The 27,793-nt window shown below is 38.0% G+C and overlaps 2 protein-coding genes across 3 annotated transcripts in view; one reads left to right on the top strand and one right to left on the bottom strand.

Annotated features, from left to right (window-relative positions):
- Positions 1–499, bottom strand: part of NSD2 (nuclear receptor binding SET domain protein 2) — a 97,353-nt gene extending 96,854 nt beyond the window's left edge. Inside the window, exon 1 of the mRNA XM_026034071.1 lies at positions 426–499. The gene's annotated coding sequence lies outside the window, so the exon portion shown is untranslated. The remainder of the gene's footprint in view (positions 1–425) is intronic.
- Positions 184–27,315, top strand: LETM1 (leucine zipper and EF-hand containing transmembrane protein 1). Of its 2 annotated transcripts, XM_026034072.1 has the most exons (14): positions 184–262; positions 4,198–4,255; positions 6,803–7,259; positions 10,348–10,491; positions 11,958–12,095; positions 14,244–14,447; positions 14,931–15,050; positions 15,172–15,303; positions 16,201–16,380; positions 17,012–17,167; positions 19,602–19,736; positions 20,282–20,472; positions 22,939–23,077; positions 24,366–27,315. In XM_026034072.1, exons 1-14 carry the CDS (start codon positions 184–186, stop codon positions 24,513–24,515), a joined length of 2,283 nt encoding a protein of 760 aa, XP_025889857.1. In that variant the 3' UTR covers positions 24,516–27,315. The 2 variants fall into 2 exon arrangements, with proteins under 2 accessions (XP_025889857.1, XP_025889858.1); XM_026034073.1 differs by lacking the exons at positions 22,939–23,077; positions 24,366–27,315 and adding an exon at positions 22,012–22,105.
- Positions 27,316–27,793: the final 478 nt, after the last annotated feature.

Below are 27,793 nucleotides of genomic sequence, written 5' to 3'. Positions count from 1 at the left end.
CGCGAGGACTACAACTCCCGGCGTGCCCCGCGCGCGGGGCGGCGCTATGCAAAGGCGGCGGGTGGCCCGGCGCTTGTGGGTGCCCGGGGAGCGCCGCGTGGGGCCCGCGCGCCGGGACATGACGCGGCCGCCAGCTGCCGTTACCGCCGTTAGCCCGTCGTAACCGCCGCAACCGCCGCCAAGATGGCGTCCATGCTGCTGCGGAGCTGCGGCCGGCGGCTGTGCCGCCCGCCGCGCCCGCTGAGCCGCCCGCCGCAGCCCGGTGAGAGGCGAGGCCCGCCGGGGCCGCCGCCCGGGGGTCTCCATGCGGGCGGGAAGCGGGTGGGCAGGCACGGGGAAAGGGCACCGGGCTGGGCCTGGCGGGAGGGGAGGCCCGCGCCAGCCCCGCCGCGCCTGTATCGCCCAGAAGAGGCTTCTTTACTCACCCCTCCGTTTTCGCGACGGAAACCGGCGTTTGGCTTCTTGATGGTGGCGCGCGCTCGGGAAGCGAACGGGAAAGGCGGAAGGAAACGCGGTGTCCCCGCGGCGTTGCCATCCGTAGCAGAGCTAACCGGGCCGTGCGCGTGTGTCGGGGCAGTGGCATTTGGGGACACGGGGGAGCTGGCGGCACGTGACGGAGGGGAGGCCTCTGGCTGCTTTTCCCGTCTGCGATCCCGGCAGCGGCGCGGGCTCCAGCCGGGCCTTAGCGGGGCCTTTGGGGCCGCGCTTTGGTACCGACCCTCGGCTTTGGTTCGTGTCACCCAAGCACCATCAGGAGGAGAGGGTATCGCCACAACCCATCTGCCAAATGGGTAGTTGTTGGCCTTGATAGAGGGAATCCGCACAGCCCGTCTGCCAAATGGGAGTTTGTTGGCTTTGATAGCTACACTGGCCACTTGGTTACACATAATCCCTCAATTGTAGTGGTTTCCTCCGGGTGTTGTTTTTCCTGCCACTCATGTCAAGATCGTTATTTTAGGCTTTGCTGGTGCCTGAACAAAAATTGGCAGGTCTTAGCTATCCAGCTTACTAAAATAGCAAAGAAATACGTTAATGTGCCTTAAATGGGAACTTTGATTCTCTGTGTGGCAAGGCACAAGAAGAAGCGCTAATAATTGCTACATTTTTGCATTTTGTTAATTTTGCCCTAAATTAAAATTTTTATTTGCTGCAATAAATTCTGTGAAACATTCTATGAAACACTGTGATAAAATCAAATCACTTGTCTGCAGTAATACACTATGCTTATGGTATAGTTGGTGGGTTTTTTTATTAGAATATGCATCTATTATTAAACCTTGACACAAGAATTTGTACCATTAAATAACGTTTTACTTAGCTCATCTTCTTTGCTTTAAATGTAAGTAGTCTAAGATTAAGTTAACACTAAGTGCTTCTAAGAATCCTAAATGTTCTTCCAGTAAAGATCAAGCTATTAAGTACTGCAAATACTCCCCTAGGGACTTGTTTCATCCTGGCCCTTTATTTTTTAAGAACTTCAAAAATAGTTACAGTACACAATTATTTTATGTTTGAAAATTTTGATTACTCTAACATATTTAAAAATAGAGTCTCATGACTTGCTTTCCGCGAGGCATATATTTGCACATAGCTTTTCTGGCATTATTGCCTTTCTTCTGAAACAAGTGAATAACCCTAATGTGAATTTCTTAAATGGACAATGTTGAGTATGGTAAGGTGTATTTGCTTGTTCAGACTGTGAACTTTCCTTCATTTTTTTTCTGAAGGAACAATATGGTTTAAGATTGCTTTGCTTTTATTACACGGATATAACCTTAAACCTGTGAAGCATAGAGTACTTGTCTTTGGGACTAACAAAGGTGAAATTAGCAGTTATTCTCTAGAAACTTCAACAAAATCTGTGTATGCCTGTTCACGCTTCAGGCTGTATGACAAGGTCTGTCTGAGTCAATGTGTTTTCTTCATTATGGTGTCTGTGGAGTTCTCTTCTTCGGCACCTTCTTCAGCATTAATGACTCCTGCTGGTAGAACAAATAAAGATAAGCAAAGAGAAAGTCTCTTGCTGCTATGGACATTCATTTAAGGAAGTCCATGACAGCTTTTACCTCTTCCTGATCCTCCAGGAGCACCTATCCATAGCAGGGAATGTGCTCCACCAGCAAAACTTGCATTTTTGGCACTGGAATCTTTCATGCAAGTTAGGCTTTGTGTAAGGCTTGGTGCAGAGGTAGAAAAACAGGTTGTAGTGCTACAACTCATGAGTACTGCCCTGGAGCAACAGACCTCCTTTGGAGGTGGCTTGAATCAAGTCAAGGATCAGGCACTAACCTTTCTGTGAATATTGGAGGATACCTTCGTAGATTTTCCAGGATTTGTCTGAGACCCAGCAGAAGTACACATATGTACACACATACATACATGAATACATTTATTTATTTATTTTTGTGCAGCTCTTACTTGCAGTGATAGCGAGCACTTGTTAAAGTTTGGTGTACCTTGAGGTAGAAAAATCTTGTTCATTTTATTTGATAATCATTAAGGAAGTCTATCTTTGATAGTCCAACATCTTTTTCCTCTCCTCTCCAGAATACCTTCTGATCGTCTCCTTGTGATTTTGGAGGCATCTCTTTTGCTCTTGTAGGTTATTTTGCTGTGCAAGGTTTTTGCCCAAAAGGTTTTGGTGAAGCATTTTCTCTGAAACGTATTTCTGTCCTATCTTATACTCTAGCTTTGATGAGGGGAAAAACTGGCCAGTACCTTGAGGTTGGGATTGACCAGAAGTAGTAGGTTTGAGTGGGAGAAACAAATGACATTATGTCTTCTTCAGCCTGCTGTTTTTGTTATAGTTGCAGCAAATTTTAAGAAAGTTGACAAAGAAGAACATAGAACTCTTGGTCATAGGGTTTTCCTCAGCTCAAGAGGAAGCTTGAGCTCAAGCTTGTAAGCTTGTACAGGAATCTTTTCTTTTTGCATTTGGTATTGGCCAGCTGCTGAGTCTTAACAATTAGAGATCAATGCAAGGTCTTTTCAGTTGCTTTAGGGAGTTTAGTGGTTCTTTCTAGTGGATTTGGGATGATTTACAGCAACTGTGTATTGCATTAAGTGATTAGGTGGGCTTTTATGTAGCTGGTGATGCCTTGGTTGTGTTGTACTTAAATTTGTATTTCTTTTAAACTTGCCCCTTTCCTGGGATTTGTGATCCCAGTTAGAGAATTTATCATTTGATCATCTCCTCAGTGTATTACCTGAATGGATGCTGCTTCAGTCTCCGACTGAACGAAGGTGTCCATATAACTCTGAGTTTTCTTTGTGGACTCTAGTCCTAATCCTGGATATTACTGTAACTTGAGTCTGAGTTACTGTTTTGGACAGAACTCATTTGGTGGCACGTCCTGCTTGCTGAGAAAGCCCAATGTTTTTATTCGTTGCATCAGTCCCTTGCTCTTTAAGATTGTATCCTTTGCAGAAAGATATAGAGTATGACTATTTTTATCTGGTGATAATCCAAGTGCACAGCAATGCACTTAGAATATCATTTTGGTTCCACCTCCCTAGTGACATGTTTTTGTATTTCTACTGAAGCTTTCTCTGTTGTCCTGCTAAAGAACATCTCCATCCTAGACACCTGGCTGGGGCTGCTTTTAGATCCCCTAATCTTTGTCATGGAACTCTTCAGAAATGACATTGCTTTCAGTGCAGTTTTTCAGAGACTCTTTTCAGTCTCTCAGAGACTCAGCAACTGTGGTTCAGGCAATTAAGCAAGTTCAGGCAGTCCCTTGCAGATACACAAAGTGTCACTGTGCCCTCAGTACTATATGGACTTCTTAGAGTTGTTGCCCATGTTATCAAATTGCTTCCCATCCTCCTCTTTGTTTTTATGCTGCAAGGCAAAGGATTACAGATTGGGAGAAGTTAGAGCGTGGCATTGCTTTGACTTGCATTGGACTAGGATGAGGTATTTGTGCTTAAGTAACTGGTACATTGTTATTACTAAAGCATCCAGGGTTGGATGATTAAGATGTATAGCCATCCAGGTGTCCACCCGCATACAAACAGTGCATCTTTAGGAGCTCTGGTTGCTGTTATGCAGCAACAGACATTTATTGGAAATATCAGCCATCTAAAATCAGTTATTTATGTATAATTCCCTAGGAGGAGAATGGCCTGCATTTTGGTGTAAATGCTATATGTATATATTTATGTACACATATGAAATATATGTTTTTTTCCTCTTAGGTAACTTGGGAGATCGAGCTTGTCTTAGCTGTACATCCCTGAGATTGGCAAACAATATGTAAGTAAATAGGAACTCTTTTTTGAATTCAGAAGAGTACCAAAGAGTCAGTCCTTCAGTGTACTGTAATAGAATGTGCTTCTGTTATAGAATAGAAAGAAATGTGGAAAATCTGACATCAGCTTGTGTTGCTAACAAAGGGAAGGAAGTCTGAGTATTAGTGTCCTCATCTGCTTCATTTCTGCCCCTGGGCTCAAAAGGCATGTGTGTGGATACAAATTTCCTAACACCCTTCCTTGGAACATTGAAACTTGGATTCTCTAGTCTCTTTACAGTTTAACTTCTCAGGAAACAGTTCTCAGACTTCATAAGCTTCTGTTTGATTGGGGCATAAAGCATTTTTTTTCCAGTTATGTTAGTTCTAAATGACTTTGTGTAGTTATGTTCTTACATATAAGGCACTTTCAAATCATGGTTTACTTTTTTTAAAGTAGATTATTATATTGGACCTTTCTCTTAGAAAAAATGAAAGTCATTGCTTAAAGTGCATGTTATACAAGAAAATATCAGGACAGAAATTTTTGTTATCTTTATGAAAATGTTCCTACTTTAACTGTATCAACTAGTGTCATCACCTAACCCAGATCCAGAGGCAAGAGGCTGGAAAGATACTGAGGACAGCAGTGTGGGTTTTGTTGTTGTTGTTTATTTTTCCCCATTTTTCTAGAGGAAGCTCCACTTTTCTATTTGCTTATAAGAATTAATATTGTTCTGTCTCCTCTGTAGCTGAACTGTACTCTTAAACTTCCTTTGGCAAGTTATTTAAAAAAAAATAAGGGAAAAAGTAGTCTTTAACACTTTTGTGCTGTAAAGGCAACTAAGCAAAGAGAATGGTGTAACTGAAATGAATAACCTGTAACTGCTTATGAGATACTCTTAATATGAAATATTTGAATGTGTTTTGGATGTGGGGTAGTTCTCTTGCATGAGCATCTCTCCGTGCCCAGTTGGCTCTTTGGATGCTACAATAAAAATATTTTTTTGGCTTGAAAAAGTACCTTAGAAGTCTAAATGTTGCCAGTCCTTTATCCTATCTGCAGATAGGCCAGGGTGACCTTTGTATAATTTCTGAAGAGACTGAGGAAGAAGAACCTGCCTTCATAACTACCAAAGAGGCTTGGGATAGGAATTTTATGTGCTACATCCTGCTAATGAAAGCTTCACTGTATTCAGAGAGGCGTATCTTGCAAATATATTTTATTGTAGATAACTGAATCCATGCTGCAGAGCCCCATTCCTCTCTGCTTGCACAAATTTAGCAGTGAAACTTGGTCTGTGGATCTGGAGCTCTGCTGTTGTAAAGTTTGCGTAGAGGTAGAGTGGAAGAGTCTGTACTTCAGGTGCTTTAATCTGTTTTTAAATGTGTATTCTTAAAATTGTCATTCTCACAGTTCATATCAGTTCAAGCATGTGATTTGGTAGATGTTCTAGTTGGGGAAATGATTTTGTAACTGTATGTGCTTAAACAGTTATCTGACCATACTATGGAGAGATGCTTTATTATAAGCTAGAAAATGATGAATAATGTGTTTCTTTAAAAAGTAATAATGTTTTTGTTTGGAAGAAGCTCTGTTCTAATAACATTAAATGGACAAAACCTATAATAATTTGTAAAATAAAACTAAAGAATAACTCAAGGGAAAAATAAAGTTTGTGAGATATTTTGAAGTGAAATTAGAGAGTAATATTTACAAGTATGCAATCAACTTTTTTCCTCATAGTGTTCTTCAGAACTGTAAAACTAGCTATTTTGTAGCGACTGAAGAAAAACAGGGTTGTGTGGGTTGGTAAATAAAAACCCCCAGTTGTTTCTGTCCTATACTGATGTTTAAATTTAATGGACACGTGATAATCATTTAATACTATATTTACTATTTAAGTTTGCCATAATCTTTTGAACATGTGTGAGGTACAAACCTTCTTGCATATGCTGAATGGCTCTAATATGTCTATTTAGTTTTTTTGAATAATACTTTAATTCTAATTCAAATTACATTTAATTAAAGTAAAAAGGGATATATAAGGTAGAAGTGTATTGGTCCTGTGTATGTCAGCTCAGCACTGTGGCGGAAGCTTGAACATAAATTTCCTGTTGAAAGAAGAAAACCAGAAATGGGGAGATAATCAAGGAGGAGCTATAATGAAAGGGAATTTCTGTGACACTAATTCTCTTCCCCTTTACCCAGCAGTTGTCCCAAGTTTAGAACCCGTGCTTTTCTTGGGTATCTTGTCCAAATAAGAGAATTAATAGAAGAGGATTTGCTACTTACGGATTTACAGATTTATATTTAGCTTTATAGATGGAAAGCACTTTCAGTTGCTATTCTTTACTGAATTCAAATAAAATAAATTACCTCCTACAGGTAGTATAAAGGAAAATACCAAACAGGTTATTTTTATTATAAAATGAAGCTAATTGCTCTTTTTACGTATTGTCTTCAGTGTCTTGAGCTTCATGGATTTTCTTTTTTGATGTATGTGCTAGGTGCTTATCAAATGATACTGCATCTATTGCTGAGTTTTAATGCTCTTTTTTTTCCTTTAAAGGACTCTACACTTTAAATATTGCACTAGTGTGCCTGCTGTTTACACATACTCCAAAAAAGATCATTACTGTTGTTGGACTAAAGGATCTGAACGAATGTACTTTTCAGTTATGAGCTCCTCTGGCTCATGGACGCCGCTTGCAACCGTGGGTGTTTTAGGTGCCCAGTATGTTCCAGTTAGATGGTGGCATTCTTCTCGTCCCCTTCAAGATGACTCCATGGTTGAAAAGTCCCTGAAGTCCCTGAAGGACAAAAACAAGAAGTTGGAAGAAGGGGGCCCTGTATATAGTCCAACAGAAGTAGAAGTAGTTAAAAAATCTCTTGGACAGAGGATTGTGGATGAGCTGAAGCATTATTATCATGGTTTTCGATTACTGTGGATTGACACAAAAATAGCTGCAAGGATGCTCTGGCGAATACTTCATGGGCACACTCTGTCTCGTCGGGAACGTAGACAGGTACTTAGCAAATATCAATTTAATTTAGTATCATGAATGATTGTTCCTTTCTATGTAATTTGAATTGATTCTCTCTGTTTTCTGTTCCTAGAATTAAAATTACTGTCTTTTTTTTTTTTGTGTGTGTGTGTGTTTTTTTTTTCTCCCTACCTCTGACACTTAAAAGTTTTGCACTGGACTCCAGGCTATTTTTAACTAATTTCCCATTGTGAATCTAGAAGCCTTTCATTAAAATAAGAGTATTCTTAGTTGCATGACTGTCCTGTTTGTAAATGATGCATGATGATATCCTTGCTTATCATTAGATAAAAACTTTTTTGGTAAGAATGTAATGGTATTTGATCTCATTCTACAGTGCTGCTGGTTGATGGCATTTGGTCTCAGTATCCTCATGCTGCTTATTTAGCAATCTTTTGTGCTGATAGACATTTTTTTGGCAATTGATCCAGTGAGAAGATGCCAAGCAAGGGAAAAAATCTATGGTGATGTAAGAGAGGGTGTTAGATAGTGCCAGGAAAGAGGATAAGAGGAGAGCAGCACTGCTTAAAGTTGCAGTTCAGGCTTCTGCTAGCTTAGTTGCAGCTCTAAAGATCTGGGAAACTCAAACAAGATAAATTAAAGAGAAATTAATTCACCTTTATAAAACAAAATCAGAAAGTCCTCATAGGGCAGGAGTGGAACCATTGGTTTTCATGCCTATCTTGTGATCCCTGAACCATACCCTGAGAAATTATATATTTATACTGAAAGATGAGTAGAGTATTACAGAATGTGTGAACCTTTGCAAGTAATATCGTAATGTTATCTTTGGTGGATAGTCATGCACTACTCAGTGAATGCATGGATTTATTCATTTGCTTTGGTGTTTTATTTTTATTTTTTGTTTTTTATTTATTAGCATCTGATAATAGAACTGTCTGTCTCCCAGTGGCATAGTGTTCTGACGTTTGGCCTTCCTGGATTTTAATTTTTGCTTTCAGATAAATGGTTCTGATATCAATCTGCTCATTTTAAATAGACATTTCTTAATGCAGATATAAATTAGCATTTATCTCCATGTACCACGTCTCTTCTTTAACAGTTACATGTTTGTATATGTATGTATGTGCAGTCCAGTTTAGAATTTTTTTTGGGAAAAAAAAAATTGCCCGAACAACTACTGTCATTTTCTCAGTTTGAGTTTCTTTTTTTTCTCTATATGAAGGTTGAATGTGTCTTATCTCTTGAATGGAGACATTATAGACTTTTTAGTCTGTTTCAATACCGCTTTTTTCTTTTAATCTGTTCAACCTTAAACTCTAAGTATGTGGATTTAAAGAAATGTAAAAATATTTACTTTTGAACCTTTTAAGAATTTGAAATGCAAACTGAGTTAACATTTTTCAACTTTATATGAGCTGACAGTCCCTGGGAAAAAATATCGTCTTTACACAGACTGACAAGTGAGTTGTTTCTGCCGGCTCCTTCCTTCCTTTTTGGAGGCAATAATGAGAAGATACCCAAGTAATCTAACCACATTACGAGCAAGAGTAACATGGCTATAAGTGAGCTAATACTTTTTTTTTTAAAAAACCCCAAGTGTCAGTTCTGCTTTGTCCCAAGTGTCCCAAGTTCTGCTTCTGCAATTTGTGGTTGGTTTGGATTCACAAGGGTCACTGGTCTGCATTTAGGAGATAAATTTATTTAGGAAATAAAGCATGTGAAATAGCACACTTGCTCTCAAAGACCATTGCTCTGCTGCTGCTTTCTGCAGTAGGAGAATTTGGGGCAGTGAAGGGAGAAGGCAAATGCTGCTGACCTTGTAGAGCTCGTGCACTTGCCGTGAGCTCCCTGCTTGGAGGGGGAGAGACAAGTTAAATACCATGGTACAGGAACCGTAGTAGGAGCTGCAAGGTAGTCTCAGGTTTTTCATGCTTTACTTCCAAATAGCTTGTGTGTATTTGTGCACCGTTGAGTTGGGGTCCTGTGCAAAGCCGGTCTTTTTTTTGTGCTTTCCTCAGACTGCATTTAAGATTTTGGTTGTCTTTATGCTAAGAAAACTCTGTGTTTAAAAATTCTCCTGCTTTCCTATTCTAGCAGAGAAGTTCTATAGGATACACAATTTATACCAGCTTTTGCTCCCATTCTCCTGGATTGGTGGGAGCTACACAGGGAGGGGATGCAGGGGACAGCAGTTCTTTCCAGCTATGACTCTGTTTATCAGGTCATGATGTCGATGGCAGTGCTGTGGCAGTGCTGACTGCAGTGTCCAGCTGCCCTTGGGTCTTGCATTTAGAAGCTGACATTATTCCTAATATCTTGTTATTTACTTAGTAAACGAGCTAGAGTGGAGGAAAATATCTACTCCGTACTATAAACCAAGTTATTAAGCTTCCAGCTAGCATTGAACCATTTGACTATAGACTTTACAGCCTAATACATTCGTTTGTGAGTGTATGGAAATTAGACTTCTTCATGCAGTTCAAGATTCGGTAACCAATGCATCTGCTTCAGAGGATTAATACTCTAGAAAACCTATGATTAAAAAAAAAAAAAAAAACTCTACCAAGCTGGGCTTATTACCCTGAATTTAAATGCACATTGCAATTGTTATAAGGCAGAGGGGGAGGGACCTTTCATTTTATTCTTGATTACTTAGTCCACAGTAGCTCATGCATGTAAGAAGTGGTGGGGCACAAGCAAAGTTGAATAAAAGAAGTTAAGCAGCTTTAACAACAAGAAATGACCACCTCCTGTTTTCAGGTGCTTTTAAGAGGTTTAAATGAGATACTTGCTCAGTAATCCTATTGAGACACAGTGAGGCTTTTGAAATACTTTCTATAGTGTGGAAAACTGGTGAAACTCTGGCTCTCTGTAGTGTACAGCAACTCTAAGAAAAAGATACAAAAAATGGCTTGGTCACATACTTTTAGTTCCTGTTACTTTAAATTTCCTTTACAGTTTTTATATTTATATATATATATATGTGTGTGTGTGTGTGTGTGTGTGCGCTTCAGTTGTAATTTGAATCTTCACATCATTTTCTTTTTAATTAAAATATATAAAATTTTACTTGTCAATAAATCTGATTATGTGTTTTCTCTTTCAGTTCCTTCGAATATGTGCCGATCTTTTCCGCTTGGTCCCTTTCCTTGTTTTTCTTGTTGTACCATTTATGGAGTTTCTGCTTCCAGTAGCTCTTAAGCTGTTCCCTAATATGCTTCCTTCTACGTTTGAGACAAAGTCTAAAAAGGTGAGCAAGTTTGAATTTATACTCTAGTGAGATGTTATAGAAAGATATTTCAACTGTTATTTGAATATTCTTTTAGGCCTGTTGTATATGTTTGCAGAATCTCGTTAACAAAGTCGTGGTTTGGTTTTTAATGGCAGAATACAAGTGCTTATACCTTATAAAAACAGATAATTATAGCTGAGTTTTATTTTCACGGACCTCATTTATCCTACCAGTTCAGGTGATATTTTAATTTATAGATTATTTTGTTTGATAACAGTTTCAGCTAGAGTATAGGACAGCTAACAGAGACTAGGTTGTTTAAACATTTATATTGCCCTCTAAATTGAGGATATTTTATTAAAAGTTTAATTATTACTGTATGATATTAAAAAACATCCCAAAGTTAGTTTCTGTATAAATTAGCAAAAGATTCAGAATGGAAAAATTCACATAACAATTTTTGTAGTTACACATTTAAGTTGGATTGGATGAGTCAGGATTGTGAAAGAAACAGTGTTGCAACACTTAACAGCATAGCATTTCTGGTTTGTATTTTGTTGAATGTAGGATAGAGAACTATCCTTTAGCAAATAAATAAAGGAAAAGGCTTTTCTTTGGGGGGAGGGAGGGGAAAGAGAAAATAGATTTATATCACAATATAGATCTTAACAATTTGCTAAATATTTTTTTCAAAGTCTGCTTTCACTCTTCTGTTTTTAATATGCAAGTCTGTTAGCTGTCAAGTCTGCATTTTCCTTTTCTTATATCCAGTTTCTGTAACCCTTACAAAACAGAAAGGAAAGCTATGAAACCTCCTTTTTCCAGTTTGCATTGCCATAGGTGGACTACTTTTAACATTTGTAGTCCTTATTCTTAATATGAGTTTTTTGTATTTGTACTGAATATTAAGGAGTTTATATATGCTGCTCTGTTTAAATTGTCCCATTAATTTTTCTCAGTATTGTTTAGAGTTTTTGAAGAATTCTCACTCTCGGGACACCGGATGAACTTATGTGCTGTGTAAACTCCCAGTCAGTCACAGATAAAATCGCATCAGATACTTGCGAATTACATCATCTAATTTTAATCCTGTGATTAAACGCCACTGTATTAGGATAAGGATTTAAAATAGAATTTCTTCGTGCTAGATCCAAGATTTTGGTGTTAGAAGTTGACAATATACTTTTTTTTTTTGTTTTCGTTTGTTTGTTTTTACTGAGTCATAGGACGCATATTAGTATTAGCAGATGAGGCTGTGTGTGTACTTCTTTATCAGCTTTGTATCTTATGCTGCATGGAGCTCTGTGAGCTGATCTTTCTCTTTGGGATGATTTGGTAATCCGTAAGAATGAATGTCACTTTACCATTTTTATGTGGAACAGAAGTTCAGAAATAGTCCAGATGACTTGTCTGAGGGCAGAAAAACAGTGTTAGTGGTTCTATGTCTGGAAAATATGTTTTAAATCAAGTGTTTTCTTTACTAGGAGGAACGACTGAAGAAACAGTTGAGAGTAAAGCTTGAATTGGCTAAGTTTCTTCAAGACACCATTGAGGAGATGGCCTTAAAAAATAAAGCAGCCAAAGGAAATGTTACAAAAGACTTCTCAACATTCTTTCAAAAGGTAATTAAAAAAAATCAGAAAATGTTTTCTATTCTCACGAGGAAAAAAATACAACTGGAGATATTTTATTTGGTCCTTGGTAATTATTAGTTATCTTTATTTTGCTGGACTTGGAGGAACTTGGTGTAATATATATTAAGGATAGATTTTTTTTTGACTAATGTTTCAGTGTGTTGAAATTTCATTTTAGGTATTCCTACTTCTATTTTTTTTCATTTGCAGAAAATAATCAAAAGGTGGGTTTTAACAGCAGCACCAAAGCACTGGCACCGTGCTGGCTGCAGATTCTAGGCATGTACAACTGATCTGATTCACGCTTGGAGCATTTAATTTTCAACTGAACGAAGCAGTAACAGATTAAATCAGGGGTTAATGTCCAGCTAAGTTAATGATGTTTCACTTCACGTTCACTAGAGGAAATCTGCACTTCCAGTGGTGACTAAAGAGGCTGCAGCTGCTGCCTTCCTTATGTGTGGATGTGCCTTTTGCAGCAATAGCCTTCTCATTTGTGCCATATAGGCAAACATTATTGGTCTCATCCAGACATACTAGATAACAAACGTCAAAGCAAAAACAAGCTTCAGTTATTTCTCCCTTTTTCATATTCTTTATAGTTGCTTTTGCAATTATTTGATGTTGCAGGAGTTAACTGATTATAGATGCCTGCTGTGCATGCTTCAGAATTGCAGCATGTGAGCTGTCTTGCTTTGGACACAAGAATAGTTTTAATTCTCACACTCAAGAAAGCAGCTATTAACATAAAGGTTTTGTATTTTTCTTTACAAATGTTTGGCTATGGCAAAATTCAGTTTTAACTAAAGAAGAAAATGTTTTCTGTATGTTCAAAGTTCCATTTTTGGCTCCTACAGTGAAGGAGCTGGTGAAGTGGAACAACTAGCTCTTTGACCTTTTGATCTCTGAGTTTTAGTTTCTCACATGCAGGGATAACATGGACATTAATGAACCCAAGAGACCATCTTGTTTCCCACTTTTTAGAATGTTTTCCTTTCCTAAATAGCTGTTTACTAAAAGACTTGAGTTAGTAAGGGAAGGCAGTCATAATAAATCAGGCTCTAGAGATAATAGTAGGATTTCAGGCTGTGCTTGCTGTCACTTAACTTGTGTCTTCCTTTTAAAGTTTAAAAAAGATAGAGGGATCAGGAAAAGTCCTTTTGTGGATCATATTAACTGTTTAGACTGAGAGTGTTAGGTGGCTGGACATTATCTGATTATTAGATTCTGTAGGGCTTGGATTCAGTAATGTAACAAACTGACTAAACTACTCGGAAAATTCCACAGTTACATAGAAAATGTTTTATTAAAAAGAAAGTAAGGAATGATTTTGTTGGTAGTGTGATTTTTTTTCTTTGAATTTTCATTTCAGATATTTCTATTTAATTACTGTGAAGTGCCATTTGGCAGCACATGAAAGCTTAATTTTTCGCTTGTATAAACAGTTAACCAGGACCTTTCATTAGGAAGGCCTGGAAGTTCTTTCACAAGTAATGATTAATATTTTGGAATAACTTTTATTTTTATGTACAAGGGCATTTGCACTGAGGTATTACAGAATAATTAGGAACTGCAACCAACACAGTATTCTAACAAGTGCATTTGTGCAGAGTAATTAGGTAGGCAAGGGTCCAAATTGGCCCCTTTTAGGGATACCCATGTTAAGTTTTTTCCTGTTGGAAACGAGGATGTTTTTCCATTGTCTTCACAGAGTGTTGCTTTTAACATGCTTTTATGTTTAGAAAATACAGTATCAGGAGGAATATTTGCCAGTGTCACTTCTATAGCAACTGTTCTTCTGAGATTTTTTTGAGGTCTCTCCTAGTAAAATCAGTTCAGATAGAGCTAGTTATTAGTATACAAGTGCATCTAATTTTCATTTTACTTGTTTTTACACTTGGTGTGTTGTGCAGTGCACCTGGAAGTTATCAATACTGTCAAGTTTTTGGCATTCTATACTAAATAATGCATTTTTTTGAACACCCCCCCCCCCCCCATTCCTTCCAAGAATGTCATTGGATTCTGTTTCCTATTATCAGAGTTGATGCCAAGTACTTTACAAATGAGGAGACTAATACTTACTGTTTAAGGTTCAACCACTGCACTAGCTTTGAGAGGCTGTTTGTGTTCTTACAGATCAGAGAAACTGGTGAAAGACCTAGTAACGAGGAGATCCTGAGGTTCTCTAAACTATTTGAAGATGAATTGACCCTGGACAACCTAACCAGGCCTCAGTTGGTGGCACTCTGTAAACTCCTGGAACTTCAGTCAATTGGAACAAACAACTTCCTGCGCTTCCAGCTGACTATGAGGTTGAGAAGCATAAAGGCAGACGACAAAGTGAGTCGGTCCTAAATATGCACTGATTGAATAATACTTACATGTGAAAGAAACAAATATGTATAACTTCTTTCTAGGTATTTTCATTTTGTGTTAATTAAAATTAACAGTTAATTAATTGTTAATTAGCAATAAAAAAAAGCTTAAAATCAGAAATTGTCCTTTTTAAAAAGACAAAGCTGAGGCTTTTGTCTACCACTTGTTGGAATGGAAGCAATTGCTTTCATTGAAAGTATTTCTGTGAAGCTACAGTTTGTCAGGGAGTTGATCTAAATCCAATAAATTTACAGGGAAATTGACAGTACAATTGTGGAGCTGTTAAAAACAGTAGTGTAATATCCACCCTTGTTGGAAAAGATGAGACTATTTTATGTTACCACAGCAGCATCTAGTGGCCGTTGTAAAAATGCAGAGTTCTAGGTGTGCATATGCAGATATGTTTTGAGCTCTTGCACGTTGAAGTTTATTTGACCTTTTGTACAGCTGATTTCTGAAGAAGGAGTCGATACTCTGACCGTTAAAGAGCTGCAGGCAGCGTGTCGTGCAAGAGGTATGAGAGCTCTTGGTGTAACAGAGGAGCGTCTCAAGGAACAGCTTAAGCAGGTATATTTTTGCAAGAACAAATACATCTGAATTGCTGTCTGTCTTTTATTATGATTCTGAACCATAAAAAGGAAAAGGAACTCTAAATTTGAATATTTTTATTTATTTATTCCATTTATAGTGGCTAGATCTGCACCTGAACCAGGAAATCCCTACTTCATTGCTTATTCTATCCAGAGCCATGTATCTTCCAGATACCCTTTCTCCAGCTGACCAGCTTAAAACAACACTTCAGACACTACCAGAGAGTGTTGTGAGTATTGGGTTATGTAGCCCATGACTAATCTTCAGTATTAACACTGAAAACCTGTTTAGCGCAGTTGATCCTTTGCTTCTGCTTGGAAAAGTAAAACATGTTTGAGGCTTGTTTGAGTGACCTTAAAAATGGAAGAATTGGGTTTATATGCAGAGGAATCTGAGAATAAAGGAAATGCAAAGGTGCTATTTTGGTGCATGAAGATTAGACAGTAATAAAGTTGGAAGATTAAAAATAGTTTGTTTTTTTTTGCCAAAGGAAAACTACACAAGCAAAATAAAATTAAGTTGCGTGATCTTCATGGGTTGTTGGTCTATTAATGATTGGTATCAGATGGAGCTGAAATCTGAATTTATGGAGGTTATTTTTTGACAGATGTTGATGGCTGTCATAGATGAGGTTGTGGTTGTTTTCACTTGTAAATGGAATTTTGCAGACCACGTTTCAGAATGATAGGCAAAACTGCTAATAAAGTTTTCCCCCTTCATAAGGAGTTCATGAGTGATTTGTCATGACTGAAATTCTGTATTAAATTGCAGAGTTTACATTATATTTTATTGTTGTGACAGGGAAGCAGGCATCAGCCTGCTTAATTGTTTTTAAGCTTTTTAGGACTACACTCTGTCAAAAAGGCAGTGCAAATTGCCAGAGAGACATGAGACAGGCTCTGAGTCTCTTGACCTACTGATTTCTGTTTGGCCTGCAAAGTTACTGCTCTTGGACTGAACTGCTAGTATGAAGGTCTTCTAACTAGGTCTCCAAAGCAACTTTATTCAGTCCTGTAGGTTAAGAAAAATAATGGTAATTTGAGGGGATTTTGGCTGTATTCATTAATGTACCTGTACTGCCTCATTCAGTAAGAGTATATAAACAGATTTCTTGCTTTGTTTTTAGGCCAAAGAAGCTCAAGTCAAAGTGGCAGAAGTTGAAGGTGAAAAAGTAGATAATAAAGCACGCCTGGAAGCAACTCTTCAGGAAGAGGAAGCCATCAGAAAAGAAAATCAAGAAAAAGAGATGGAAAGACTGTCTGAAGCTGCAGAGAAAGCCAAAGAAAGCCTTCAGGTTCCAGCCATGGTAAGGACTTTGTTCAGCTATTTAGCAGTAATTTTGTCAGGAGTGTAAAAATGAGCATATTATGTGTGCATATATCCTTTGAAAATTATTTACCTCCATTCTGGGTATTGTCTGCAAGAAACTGGAATTTTTAAATAAATAAATAAATCCACATACAGATAATCTTGGAGCCTCTGAAAATAGATTGACATACAGAAGGGTTTGCAATGAAATGTGAAAGATTGTATGACTCGTATCTCTGCTGCCTCCTCTTAACTGGAGGAGGAGAAGCCTGTTTCTCTAGCAAGGGTTTATTTGAGTTCTCTGAAATTCTTATCTTGGGTCATTTTCATTTATGCAGCCATTGTTGTAATATTAAGTATAAAAGCTGAGCTACTTTACTTGTGATTTAATCATCAATGCTCACAGGGATAGTTCCTACTCCAGGAACTATGTGCAGGAATGGGATAGGAATTTCATATTATTTTAATATGAAATTGTTCAATATATTGCAAGCTTTTGAATGTTGTCTTGGAATACAATCTATGCCTCTTTTGGCAAATGCTTCTGTTTTAAGAAGAATCCTTTACCGATGTTAGTGCAGAAAATGCTATCTATGTTTTAATAAATTTCCTGGGCTTTTGAAAATTAGAAAGAAGTAGAATTGGCAGTGGATCTTGCAGCAGCTGGTGTGCAAGGGAAAAAAAGTCACCTAGCCGTGGAAACGGAACAAGAGCTGGCAAGGGTGGATGTGACGGTGGACTCGGAGACACTGAAAGATACAGCACCAGTGTTAGAAGGCATTAAGGTAATTTGGTTGATTATATTTATAAATATTGATTTTTTTCATGCATCCATTTTGAGACTTTTTTTATTTCCATTCATTTTTTTAGTCTCTTGTTGTTTCACTATGCATTGTCTGCCTCCAGCTATTGGAAGGCTGCTGCTATGTTCTTCCTGAAGCCTCTCTCCTCTAGGCTGGGCAAGCCTCAGGCTCCACTTTTCTGGCTTGTTCTTTCTCAGCTGCCCTGTAAAACTGTTAGGGGAGACAATGTCAAAAGCCTTAAAATGAGACAACATCCACTGCTCTCCCCCACCCACCATGCCAGTCCTGCCATCACAGAAGGCTCTCAGGTTGGTTAAGCTGGATTTCCCCTTTATGTAATACTTCCACTGACCTCCTTGCCCTTCATGTGTTGGGAAATGGCTTGCAGGAGGATTTGCTCCATTGCTTTTCCATGGGCTGAGGTGAGGATAGCTGAACTGTAATTCCCCTGATTCTGCTGCTCCTTGAGGATAGGGAATGATACTTCCTTCCACTCCCCTGGAGCCTCCCCCAGTTTCTGTGACTGTTGAAAGATATTTGAGAATGGCCTTGCAATGACCTTGGCCAGCTCTCTTGGCATTGATGACTGTAGACCTGTCTATTTAAATTAAGTTATTTGAATTATTCAGATATTTAATCATTACTTGTTTCCTAACCTGATATTCCATTCAGGGTAAGACTTATTACTCCAGATTTTCCCACTGGTCTCAGGGGTCTGAGATTCTTGCTAGTAAAGACCAAGTTGAACAAGACATCAAGTACCTCTGCGTGTTCCATAACCTTTGTCGCTAGGTCCTTTGCCCCATTCAGCAGCAGACCCACATTTTCCCTTTTCTTTCTCATGCTGCTGATGCTCTTATAGGAGCCCATGCCATTGCCCTTCACATTGCTCGCCAGATAAATCCAGGCGGACTTTGGCCTTCCTAACCCCATCCCTGTGTGCTCAGACAGCTCCTGGGTCATCTGTCCCTGCGTCCACCTCCCATGTGCCTTTATGTTGGAGCTGAACCATGAGTTTTTGTAGCTGAAGCCTTTATTCTTGTACTGAGATTTTTCTCAATCAACTTGTGATTCTGCAGAATAACATCAATGTGAAATGCATGTTTTAAGTAGGAAAAAAATAATTTCAGTTTCCTAGACAGCGCCATTATCTACCTGCTATTATTAAAACCTCCTTTGTTGAATTTAGAATGTTGCCAAACAAATTTTAATCCGCATGGAAACCATAAGTTTTTGTGTGTGATATTTAGCTGATCTGGCTGACTGCGTAGTGCTAGTGCTGCCGTGAGGAATGTCGTGGGAGAGGCAGGCGAGTTTTCCTTCTGGAAACCACAGCTGTGCAGTGCTGCTGCCAGCTCCAGTTCCCATGTATGGAGTGGAGTTTGTGTTGCTGCCTGCCGCGTCACCAGCGCCCTGAGAATGGGACACAAAGGGGACTCTTCAACAGCCTGAACGCTGACATGGGAAATGAGAAGCAAAGTCAGTGCAGCCTAATTTCTGCAACATAGGTTGCAGCATAGCCTGTGCCCTAGAAAATTCTTCCTCATGTTTTGCAAAGGCTTTAAACACTATGGAATCGTTTTTCAGAAAATTGAAAGAAGGGAGAAGCTGCAGTGATATTACTGAACAAGACTGATTCTGGTGTTTTTTGAGAAATGTGGATAATAAACTGTATTTGAGATTGTTTCCCTCCAGCTCAGCTTCTTAAACTTTCATCTAAAAGTTTTTCTGTGCTTTTCCCCTGCCATGTATAATGAATCATTTCTCAGTAGTTTTTGTTTATGTCTCTTCCTGTTTTGTTTGGTTTTTGTTTTTGTATGTTTTATCTATCCAGGAAAGAAAGAAAACATTTTAAAATGAGGTTAGGTTCCAAGGAACAATCTGCATAATGAGTCACCTGTACTTGCTAGTAATGCACCTAAAAATACAGGCCATACCAAAGTATTTGCTTTAGCGCTCCTAAGATCTCTATTAGCCTCAAAATGCCACTCTATGGAACTGATTTTAGACACAGAAAAAAGAATCTTGAGTCTTTATTTCCTTGTAAGAGGCTGAATCTTTGAGGAAAAATCACCATGTCTGTTGCTCGTGTGTGCGTGTTTACAAATCACAGACTCTCAAAATGTTTTAAGTTGGAAGGGACCCCTAGAGATCATCCAGTCCAACCCCCTGCTCCAGCAGGGACACCCACAGCACAGGGCACAGGGCTGCATCCAGGTGGATTTGGAAGATCTCCAGAGAAGGAGACTCCACAGCCTCCCTGGGCAGCCTGTGCCAGGGCTCTGTCACCCTCACAATAAAGTTCTTCCTCATATGGAGATGGAACTGCCTGTGTTTCATTTTGTTCCCGTTACCCCTTGTCCTGTCACTGTCCACCACTGAGAAAAGAATTTATTTATTTATTTTTTCTTTACAGGGTGAGGAAATAACTAAGGAGGAGATTGATGTGCTGAGTGATGCTTGCACCAAGCTGCAGGAACAGAAAAAGTCACTAACAAAAGAAAAAGAGGAGCTCGAGGAGTTGAAGGGTGATGTCCAGGAATATAATGAGGTGAAGGAACAAGAAAGTTGGTTTTACTTCTGTTCGTGTGTAATCTTAGGATAAACAAACCACATAAATAATCTTACTTGGATGTCTGTTAGCTTGTGTTTGGTAATTAATGTTGCGCTGTTCTATGTGACAATACAAACCCTTGTTAATATAATATGTTTAAAATTTAGCTAAGATCATTGGTGTAATTCCCATTAGGTGTGAATACTGATCTTATTCCCAGGGTGACTAAACTAACGTGCTGAGCATATTGCAGTTATTTGGTCTCCTCATCAAGCATAGCTGTGGATTTACCTAGATGTAAATAAGGTAAAAATGAATCTCAAGTAAGATGGTGGTAGAGAAAAGATGTGGAAAATAACGTTTTCGAGGTGGATGAATATACCTATAATGTTTAGGTTAAGTGTTCTAATACATCGTTATGGCTTTACATGTCTCTCTGTTTGCTAATGGCTCTTGTCTTTCTAATCTCTTAGATCAGTAATGTCCTATCATTGAGAATTCATTCCCAAAAAGGTTTTATTTTTCTTGACTATTTCTTTTAGGACTTGCAAGAAATAAAAGAACTGTCTAAAACTGGGCAAGAAGATGTAGTGGAAGAGTCCAAGGCAAGCAAGAGATTGACCAAAAGGGTGAACCGAATGATTGGTCAGATAGACAAAATCATTAATGAGTTAGAGACAAGCCAAAAGACAGTGGATGTCAAGCCTGAAGGGAGTGCTGGTCCAGCTGCTGGGTAAGTGACCTGCGAGCAGTGAGTGTCTCTTGCAAACTACTCGCCTCCAGCCTCTCTCTTGCGTGATGTCTGATTTCTTTTCTTAGTTTAGAAGAGATTTGGCCAATACATGTGTTTTTACATCCTCAGGTACAGATTTTAGTACAAATTAACAAAATTGTTCTGTAGATTTTTCTGTCTTCTGAGGGAAGTGACTCAGGTTGTCCACTAGTATCTTAGTGCTACTGGTATGAGTAAGATGCTAAAGGTGACCTCAAGCCTTTAATAATGATACCCGGGCGTTAGGTTTGCCCAGTGTCATTGATTGAATAGCAGAGGAACAGGTTTATGAGCATATTTGTGTTCTGTTTTAGTAACGTGGTTGTCAGTAAGAGGAAAATAGCAGTAAAATCTGTTTTTCTGTAATGTAAACAGATACTGCTTTGGAGAGAAAGGGGGCAGCAGATCTAGTGGAAGTGAGCAGATAATTCTGCATGTCTCCTTTCCAAATCTTTGCTCTATTTTAATTTTAGCAAACTTGCAGGTTTTCAAAGAACATTCTTAATATAGCAGTTTTGTGAAAGATGCTGTGGAGAGGTTGTTGATCATAACCATCCAAATGTGTGAACTCAAGCACAGTGTTGCACCTGCTGCTTTTGAATATAGCTATATGGTATGTATAGCTGCAATGGTTTTGTGGAATAAACAAATAGAAATTAGATTTCAGAAGTCTAATGACTGTAATTGATTAGTTAAACACTTTAATATCAGAAGGGTATGTTTTTGTTTTTCTTTTTAATTTCAAGTTATATTACCATAGTTCACAAGGTCCCATATCAATGCTTAGACCCTTTTACACTCTGCTTTCATGCAGATAACTAGATTAGAATTTGTTCTTGTACAAAAATCTGCATTCCTTTGAAGTGTATTGGAAAATCTCTGTTATTTTCAGCAAAAGATGGAAAAGACTTCTTTTGAATGAGATTACTTTTTCCCCCCAATATTTTTAAACTGATGCTCCAAACGAGTGTTCTTCAGCCCTCCCTTTGGTCTGCCAGCAGTCTTTATCTTTTCCTCACTGGGAAAGCAGCTTCTTGAAGTGATGGGAGGCCCCACTGATAGAGCCATCAGCAAAGGGAAGCAGACCTGGATCAGATGGGAAGAAATTTCCACGTGTTGGTGTGATTGCACTGACCATCCACCAGCGATCCACCATGGGGCTAACTTGATGGGCGGGTACCACTGACCTGTGGCTGAGCTTCAGGATGTAATCCAGAATAATCCAGGATGCTGTGAACATCTCATCCGAGTTGGTCAATAGCCTCTCGGTGTGCCCATGTACCTGCCTTGGGCTGACTGAAACAACTTTCCTCTCTGCTTCAGGGTCTTGCATAAATCCTGCTGGTTACTAGTTGAATTTTTAAGCCACTACATGAAAATTGGGATTACTTTGGAATCGTATCTCATGTAATTACTGTGTAAGGTGCATTATATTTTCAATGGCTTAAGGAGAAGTAATGATGCCTGTTTTTTTTTTTTTCCTCTTCTTTTCTATTCAAGTTACTTTTACCATTTGACTCTGGTCGATGCAGTCATTGCCAAGCCATCAAAGCAAGAGTCGTAGGAACAGCAGAAGTCCAGGACATTTAGTAGCAGTCTGAGAAATGCTCCCTGAAAGAGTCAGGCTGTGTCCAGAGGTTAGGCAGGTATGAAGTTAGGACTATACTAATAAAACCCTTCTATTTAGTCTTTGTTGGGTTCAGTGTCTCCTGCATTTCAGCTTCTCCTTTGCTGAAAGGTGATTCTTCAAAATATAAAATATAATAAAGCTCTGTAGGCAAGCAGAGTCTTTAGCATGCAGAAAAGAGATGATATTAGCTTGAAAATATCAATAAACAGACAAGGGAAATGGGCAATTTCTGAAGTCTGTTAGTCACAGGGTGACATTTAAACCTTTCTTCTAAAAGTTTTATTCCTTAATTTGAGCAAATTAAGCCATTTTATTTGTTTTTAAGCAAAGCAACTAGTTGCTAAAGAGATTAGTTCTTAACTTTTGCTTTCCTGTGACTTTCACATCTTATCTGTGTTATTTCTTAGGCCAGCTTCTCTAAATCCAAAAGGAGTGGGGCTTGGAGAGCACCCTGAATAAATAGGGGAGGGCAAAGGGCGTTAGATCTATGTGCTGGGAAGCATGGAAACGGTGCCAAACATTATTTCAGATGCCACGAGCTACTTGGATTTGTGCAACAAAGCATGCGGAAACCTGGTGTGAGATTCAGTGGAAAGATAAAAGCTCACTTGAGATCTGCTTTGCTGATCAGTAACTCATTTTGCTTTTTTGCATTTTGTTCAGGGCTATCAGTAAAACTGTTAATGTTTTATGAATGACCTGCAATGTGGTGGCCTACAGTGGTGTGTTTCAGTGCTGTCACCTTTACTCCTCTGGAGTTAACTGCTTGTCACATGCAGGCTGTGTTTCCCCTTTAGGGAGAATCTCATCAGTATTTCTGAGCTTCTTAACGCGATGAAACAAATTCAGAAGATTCCGGAGGAGAAGCTGACTAGGATAGCAGAGGCCCTAGATGAAAACAAGGATGGCCAAATTGATATAGATAATGTTGTTAAGGTAAGTCTGTGGAATATTTAAATAAAATCTAGCTAGCTATACTTGAAATGTTTTCCCTGATTGAAGCGATTTCCTGTTGCTTTCTTTTTCAGAGTTTTTATTTGATATAATGATGAGGCTTTTAGGAATGTACTATAAATGGATGTTATATATTATACATATTAGCATTGTCAGGACCTGTGGTAATTCAACCATTCTCTCTTTCTGCTGCCTTTCAGGGCTTTGCAGAGGTGACTTCTGCTCAGTCAATGTTGTGTTACTTGTGTGATACTTTATTTTCGGGCACCGGTTCCTTGCCTACTTTGTCTCTTTTTTTCCCCTCATTTTGGAGCATTTCCTCAGTTTTCTCTTGTGATTCTCCTTTTTCTTGCTTTTGTTCTACATGGTTAACTTAAAAATACCATAAAATTCACTCCTTCACAAGTAATTTTTTTCTGTCCAGTATAGAAGTAAAGACTTACAGTTATATGGCTAGTTGGAAAATACATTATTGGCTTTTGGAAACATGTTTTCACTCTTACTTATGGCTGCTCTAAACAGCTATCAAATTCAGTTTTGCTTATTAGCACAGGTAAAACGTATTTCCGAGTTAATTCATTATATAACACTTTAGTTCTTGGAATTTGAACTGTACTGAGAATACTGTAGTAGAGAAAGCTGCTAAAAGGAATTCAGAAGGGTATGCTATTTTAAAAATTGGTTTTGTTTTCAAAAAGGTATCTTGTCTCACTTTGTAAAATTTTTGTAATTTTATGCCTTGTGTTTAGTACAGTAAGTCTTTTCAATAAAAAAGAAGCCTATGAATTGGCTATTGTTGTAAATATTATTTCATCAGTACTAGATGTTGAGTCTGAGCTTTCCATTGAAACAGAAACAATGAATGGGTTCATTTTAAAAAATGCTTTAAAATGTAACTCTTTGTGTTTAGAGGTCAAAAGTTTTAAGCTATTTGCTTTAAAAATTGTGAGTTTTTTTTTTTCATTTTAAGTACTTCAAGAATGTCCAGAGGCATTGGTTATGGTTTGAATTTTTTCATGTAGGAAAAAAAATGCCAGGGTAAAAGAAAAATTACTTTATCAATTTTCTGTTTTGGTCACCAAGAGGATCAGCAGTAACACCTCATGTTCTTTTTTAAAAAAGTTTCCTATGTGTTGCTAAATACGTTTTTTTTCCCTCATTCTTTTTGATGAGAGAGAACTGGCTACTTTTCTCTTAAAATTTAAGTTATCAAAATGTTTCAAACATGTTAAAATTAAATGTTATTCTTTTTCATTTTATGTTTGTGCAGGTAGTAGAATTGATTGACAAAGAAGATGTTGATATCGGAACCAGTCAGGTTGCTGAAATTATGGCACTGCTTCAAAAAGAAGAAAAACTGGAAGAAAAAGAGAAAGCAAAAGAAAAACTGGATAAGGGAGCTGCGGAAGCAAAGAACTAAACTTCATAATTTGAAGAAAAGTCTGTTTTTATTTAACCAAAACCATGTGTATCTTTGTGTCTAATGGCTTCAGATTAGTTGAGCTTTTGTGATTATGGAAAACATTTTGAGCTGATTCTAGTAATAAATCATAGATATGTTTTCTGACACATGGAATGAAATTTCCGTTCATTGAGCAAGCAATTTAATGTCATTCCATACAGATGAAAACAAAATATGCTTCTTTATCAGTGTTCCTGCCCACAAAATCATGTATTTGCACTCATTGTTGTGGTACAGTGATTCATTAAACTTAAGATTTATGCTGTATAAATTAAGTGTATCTATCATGGAAGAATGTTTCTCATCTATTTTCTTTTATCGTTACCTAGGGCCCAACCTTGCTCTGCTTTTACCTTTTAGCTTTTTCAGAGTTTATTACAAACTTCCTCTTCCTTCAAAATACTGCATTTTTTGTGACCTTAGTGAAGATTCTGTGGCTGCAGTAGTAGCTCTTTAGTTTTCCTTTTATTTAAGCATAATGTTATTAAGCCTCACTGACAGAGAATGTGGCATTTTAATTACTTTCTTGAATACACACTTTTTTTTCTGTTGAGGGGAAAATTGGGTTTATTTTTCCCTACAATGGAAACTTCCCATGAAATATGCTTCTTATGGGTGCCTTAAATTTCATAAAACTATTGAGTAGAGGATGCTGCTTCTACTCAGAATTCCATTTGAACTACTAAAGCATTGGAATCACAGGAGCCTTTAAAATAGTTTCAGAACACAATCAGTCACACCGTGAAACGTGCTTGTGTTTGTCTAAAAAGGGGAAATGTCAGTTGTGATTTTCGCATATATTTTTAAAAAAACGCAGTTATGAAGGCATGTTTGTTCTTGTTCACCTGGCAGTTATTTACACCACAGATTCTCTTACCTCTCGATTTTCATCTCAGGTATAAAATTCACTATCTAAGTATATTTGGAATTCATAAATACGCTTCATCTCATGGCCTTGCTGGCTGTACAGTCACTGCGTGATGTCTGGTACAGCTAGTGTTTGGATTACATCATTGGTTTTCTTAGATAATTGGTTATCATTACAGTCTTTGACTTAGTTCATTTAAGTCTGTCTTTAGCAGTAAATTTTCAAATTTTGAAACAAAGATATCAACTATGGAATGTTCCATAATTCCTGGCACGTACATTTTGATTTTGTGTGCTCTATAAAGAGCACATTTTATGATGGTGCTGTGCTCAACGATATTTAGGTGGGCTGTTAGTACTTAATGTTTATAGTTATAATTGCATATTTTCCTAGAAAACATTGGCTCCCAAGTGTATTTCAGCATACTTATATGCTCAATATTTATCTAGATTGACTAAATTATTTGTTAAAACTCATTTGAAGTTAGTGGAGCAAAAAAAGATTTGGACAGTCTCATGGCTTGCTTGATAGACCATACCATTCAGTTGTTCCAAAACAAGATGTTCAGTGACATTAATTTTAGAAGGGTCGGTGTTTTAATTCAAGTGTGGAGGTTCTGTATTCTGTATGCAGAGAAAACTGCTTACAGTCATATTTCTGATCCTACAGAGTTATGTAATTTTATCTCATTAGTAAAGCTGCTGTGGCAGAGCTGAAATTTCCAGTCAGGATGGTCTTTGCAATTAATATAGTCCTACAGGATGGCTTTCTCTCTTATGAACTGAGATTAACTTGGGAGATTTCAGCATGGAAGTCAGCTCGTAGATTTTGAAGATGGGACTTCACTGTAAGCTTTGTAGGTTACAACTTACCTTAGATGAAAGGGCAAGACAAAAATACAGTTTGGACAATAACTTGACAGTGTATGATTAAGGGCACAATTAGTGGGCCCTGAAGTAGACTAAATGTTACTAAAATATCTTTAGTTGGGAGAAAAAAAAATGTGCAGCAGTCTTACTTGACATTCCTTGATGTTTATGCAGGAATGAGGTCAGCTGGCTGAAGTCTCATAAAGATACTCTAACTAAAATTGTCCTCTGGCTTTCATGGAATATCGAAAGTCTATGAGTACATCTGAATAAATTGGGTTTTTAAATATTAAAATATCAGAAGAAACCGTTTTCAAAGATTTACTGATTTAACCCTTATAGTTTTAATTGGCCTGGCACTAAAGGACTTGATTGTATAGCTGGGGATTTTGCTACTGCTATTGCTGCTACAGTATTTACTGTTCATTTGAACTTTTTTCTTATAAGGATTTTTTTTCCCTATAAGCAACAGGAATAAGAACAGAGCCAAAAAACACCTGTATTTATAAAGAATGCCCTGATTAAAACAATTGACGCTTTTATTGATCATGGGTAGCTTTTGGATTTGTGTGAAACTTAGTATATTGTGAAAATTGAATGAGTTATATGAAATACACTTAAAATGCACTGCTTTCAATCACAAATGTCAATTTTCCCCCTGCTACCTAAGGAGTCCAGATGAGCTCCATGTCAACCACGGCACAGCGTTTGAGTGGGAAGTCTCTGCCTTCTCACGTGGGAAGCAGCCAGACCCACTGGACTTTAACCACAGCTGTTCTGCAGGCTTGAAAAGATTAGGACGAGCTCAGTGATTCAGTGGCTCCATTTCATGAGCAGCTTTATCCAGGTGATAAAGATAACGTAAGTGAAGAGCTGCCTCGTGGGTTGGCTCCACATCAGGTGCTTCGTTGTCTTTCATGCTGACCAAAAAAAGCAAGAACAAGCAATACCAAGAGCTTCAGAGAAACGGTGACATCCAAATGTACAGTAACTGGTCAGAACTTACTGTAGAATGAATATTTAGTCAGGAGATGTAAATATTTGTTAAAATACAAGGGGTATGCGAGATTTAGGCGACTTAGGCAGGCAGAGCCTTTAAGCTCAGAGTTAGGTAATCAGTAAGACATTTTTGGAGTGGTTTCAGATTTGCATAAAGATCACATTTCATTTATTTATACATTCAGGGCAAAATATATTTAAAAAATGAGTAATAAAACTGAATTTAACAAGGAAGAGAATAAACAGGATGTCCTTTGATATAATCTCTTCAAAACAATCAGGTTTTAAGATTATTGAAGAATTTATTTCCAATTCGTGTTATCTCAAAAGGTGGTTTTAATGAGGCTTTCATTACTGAATGCATGCTGTGTAAGTAAATCTGCCTGCAGGTTAACATACCAGAAAGCTAGTTTTAGAGCTAGTTTGTCAGCAGGACTGCTATTGGTAGAGAATATTCTCATGACAAGATTAGTACCTGATTAGTAGCCACGATGGGCTTT

Source organism: Nothoprocta perdicaria, unplaced genomic scaffold (genome assembly GCF_003342845.1).
Source record: "Nothoprocta perdicaria isolate Ctin4 unplaced genomic scaffold, notPer1 scaffold_14, whole genome shotgun sequence".
Classification (NCBI taxonomy): domain Eukaryota; kingdom Metazoa; phylum Chordata; class Aves; order Tinamiformes; family Tinamidae; genus Nothoprocta; species Nothoprocta perdicaria.
This window is presented reverse-complemented; position numbering and strand designations above follow the sequence as displayed.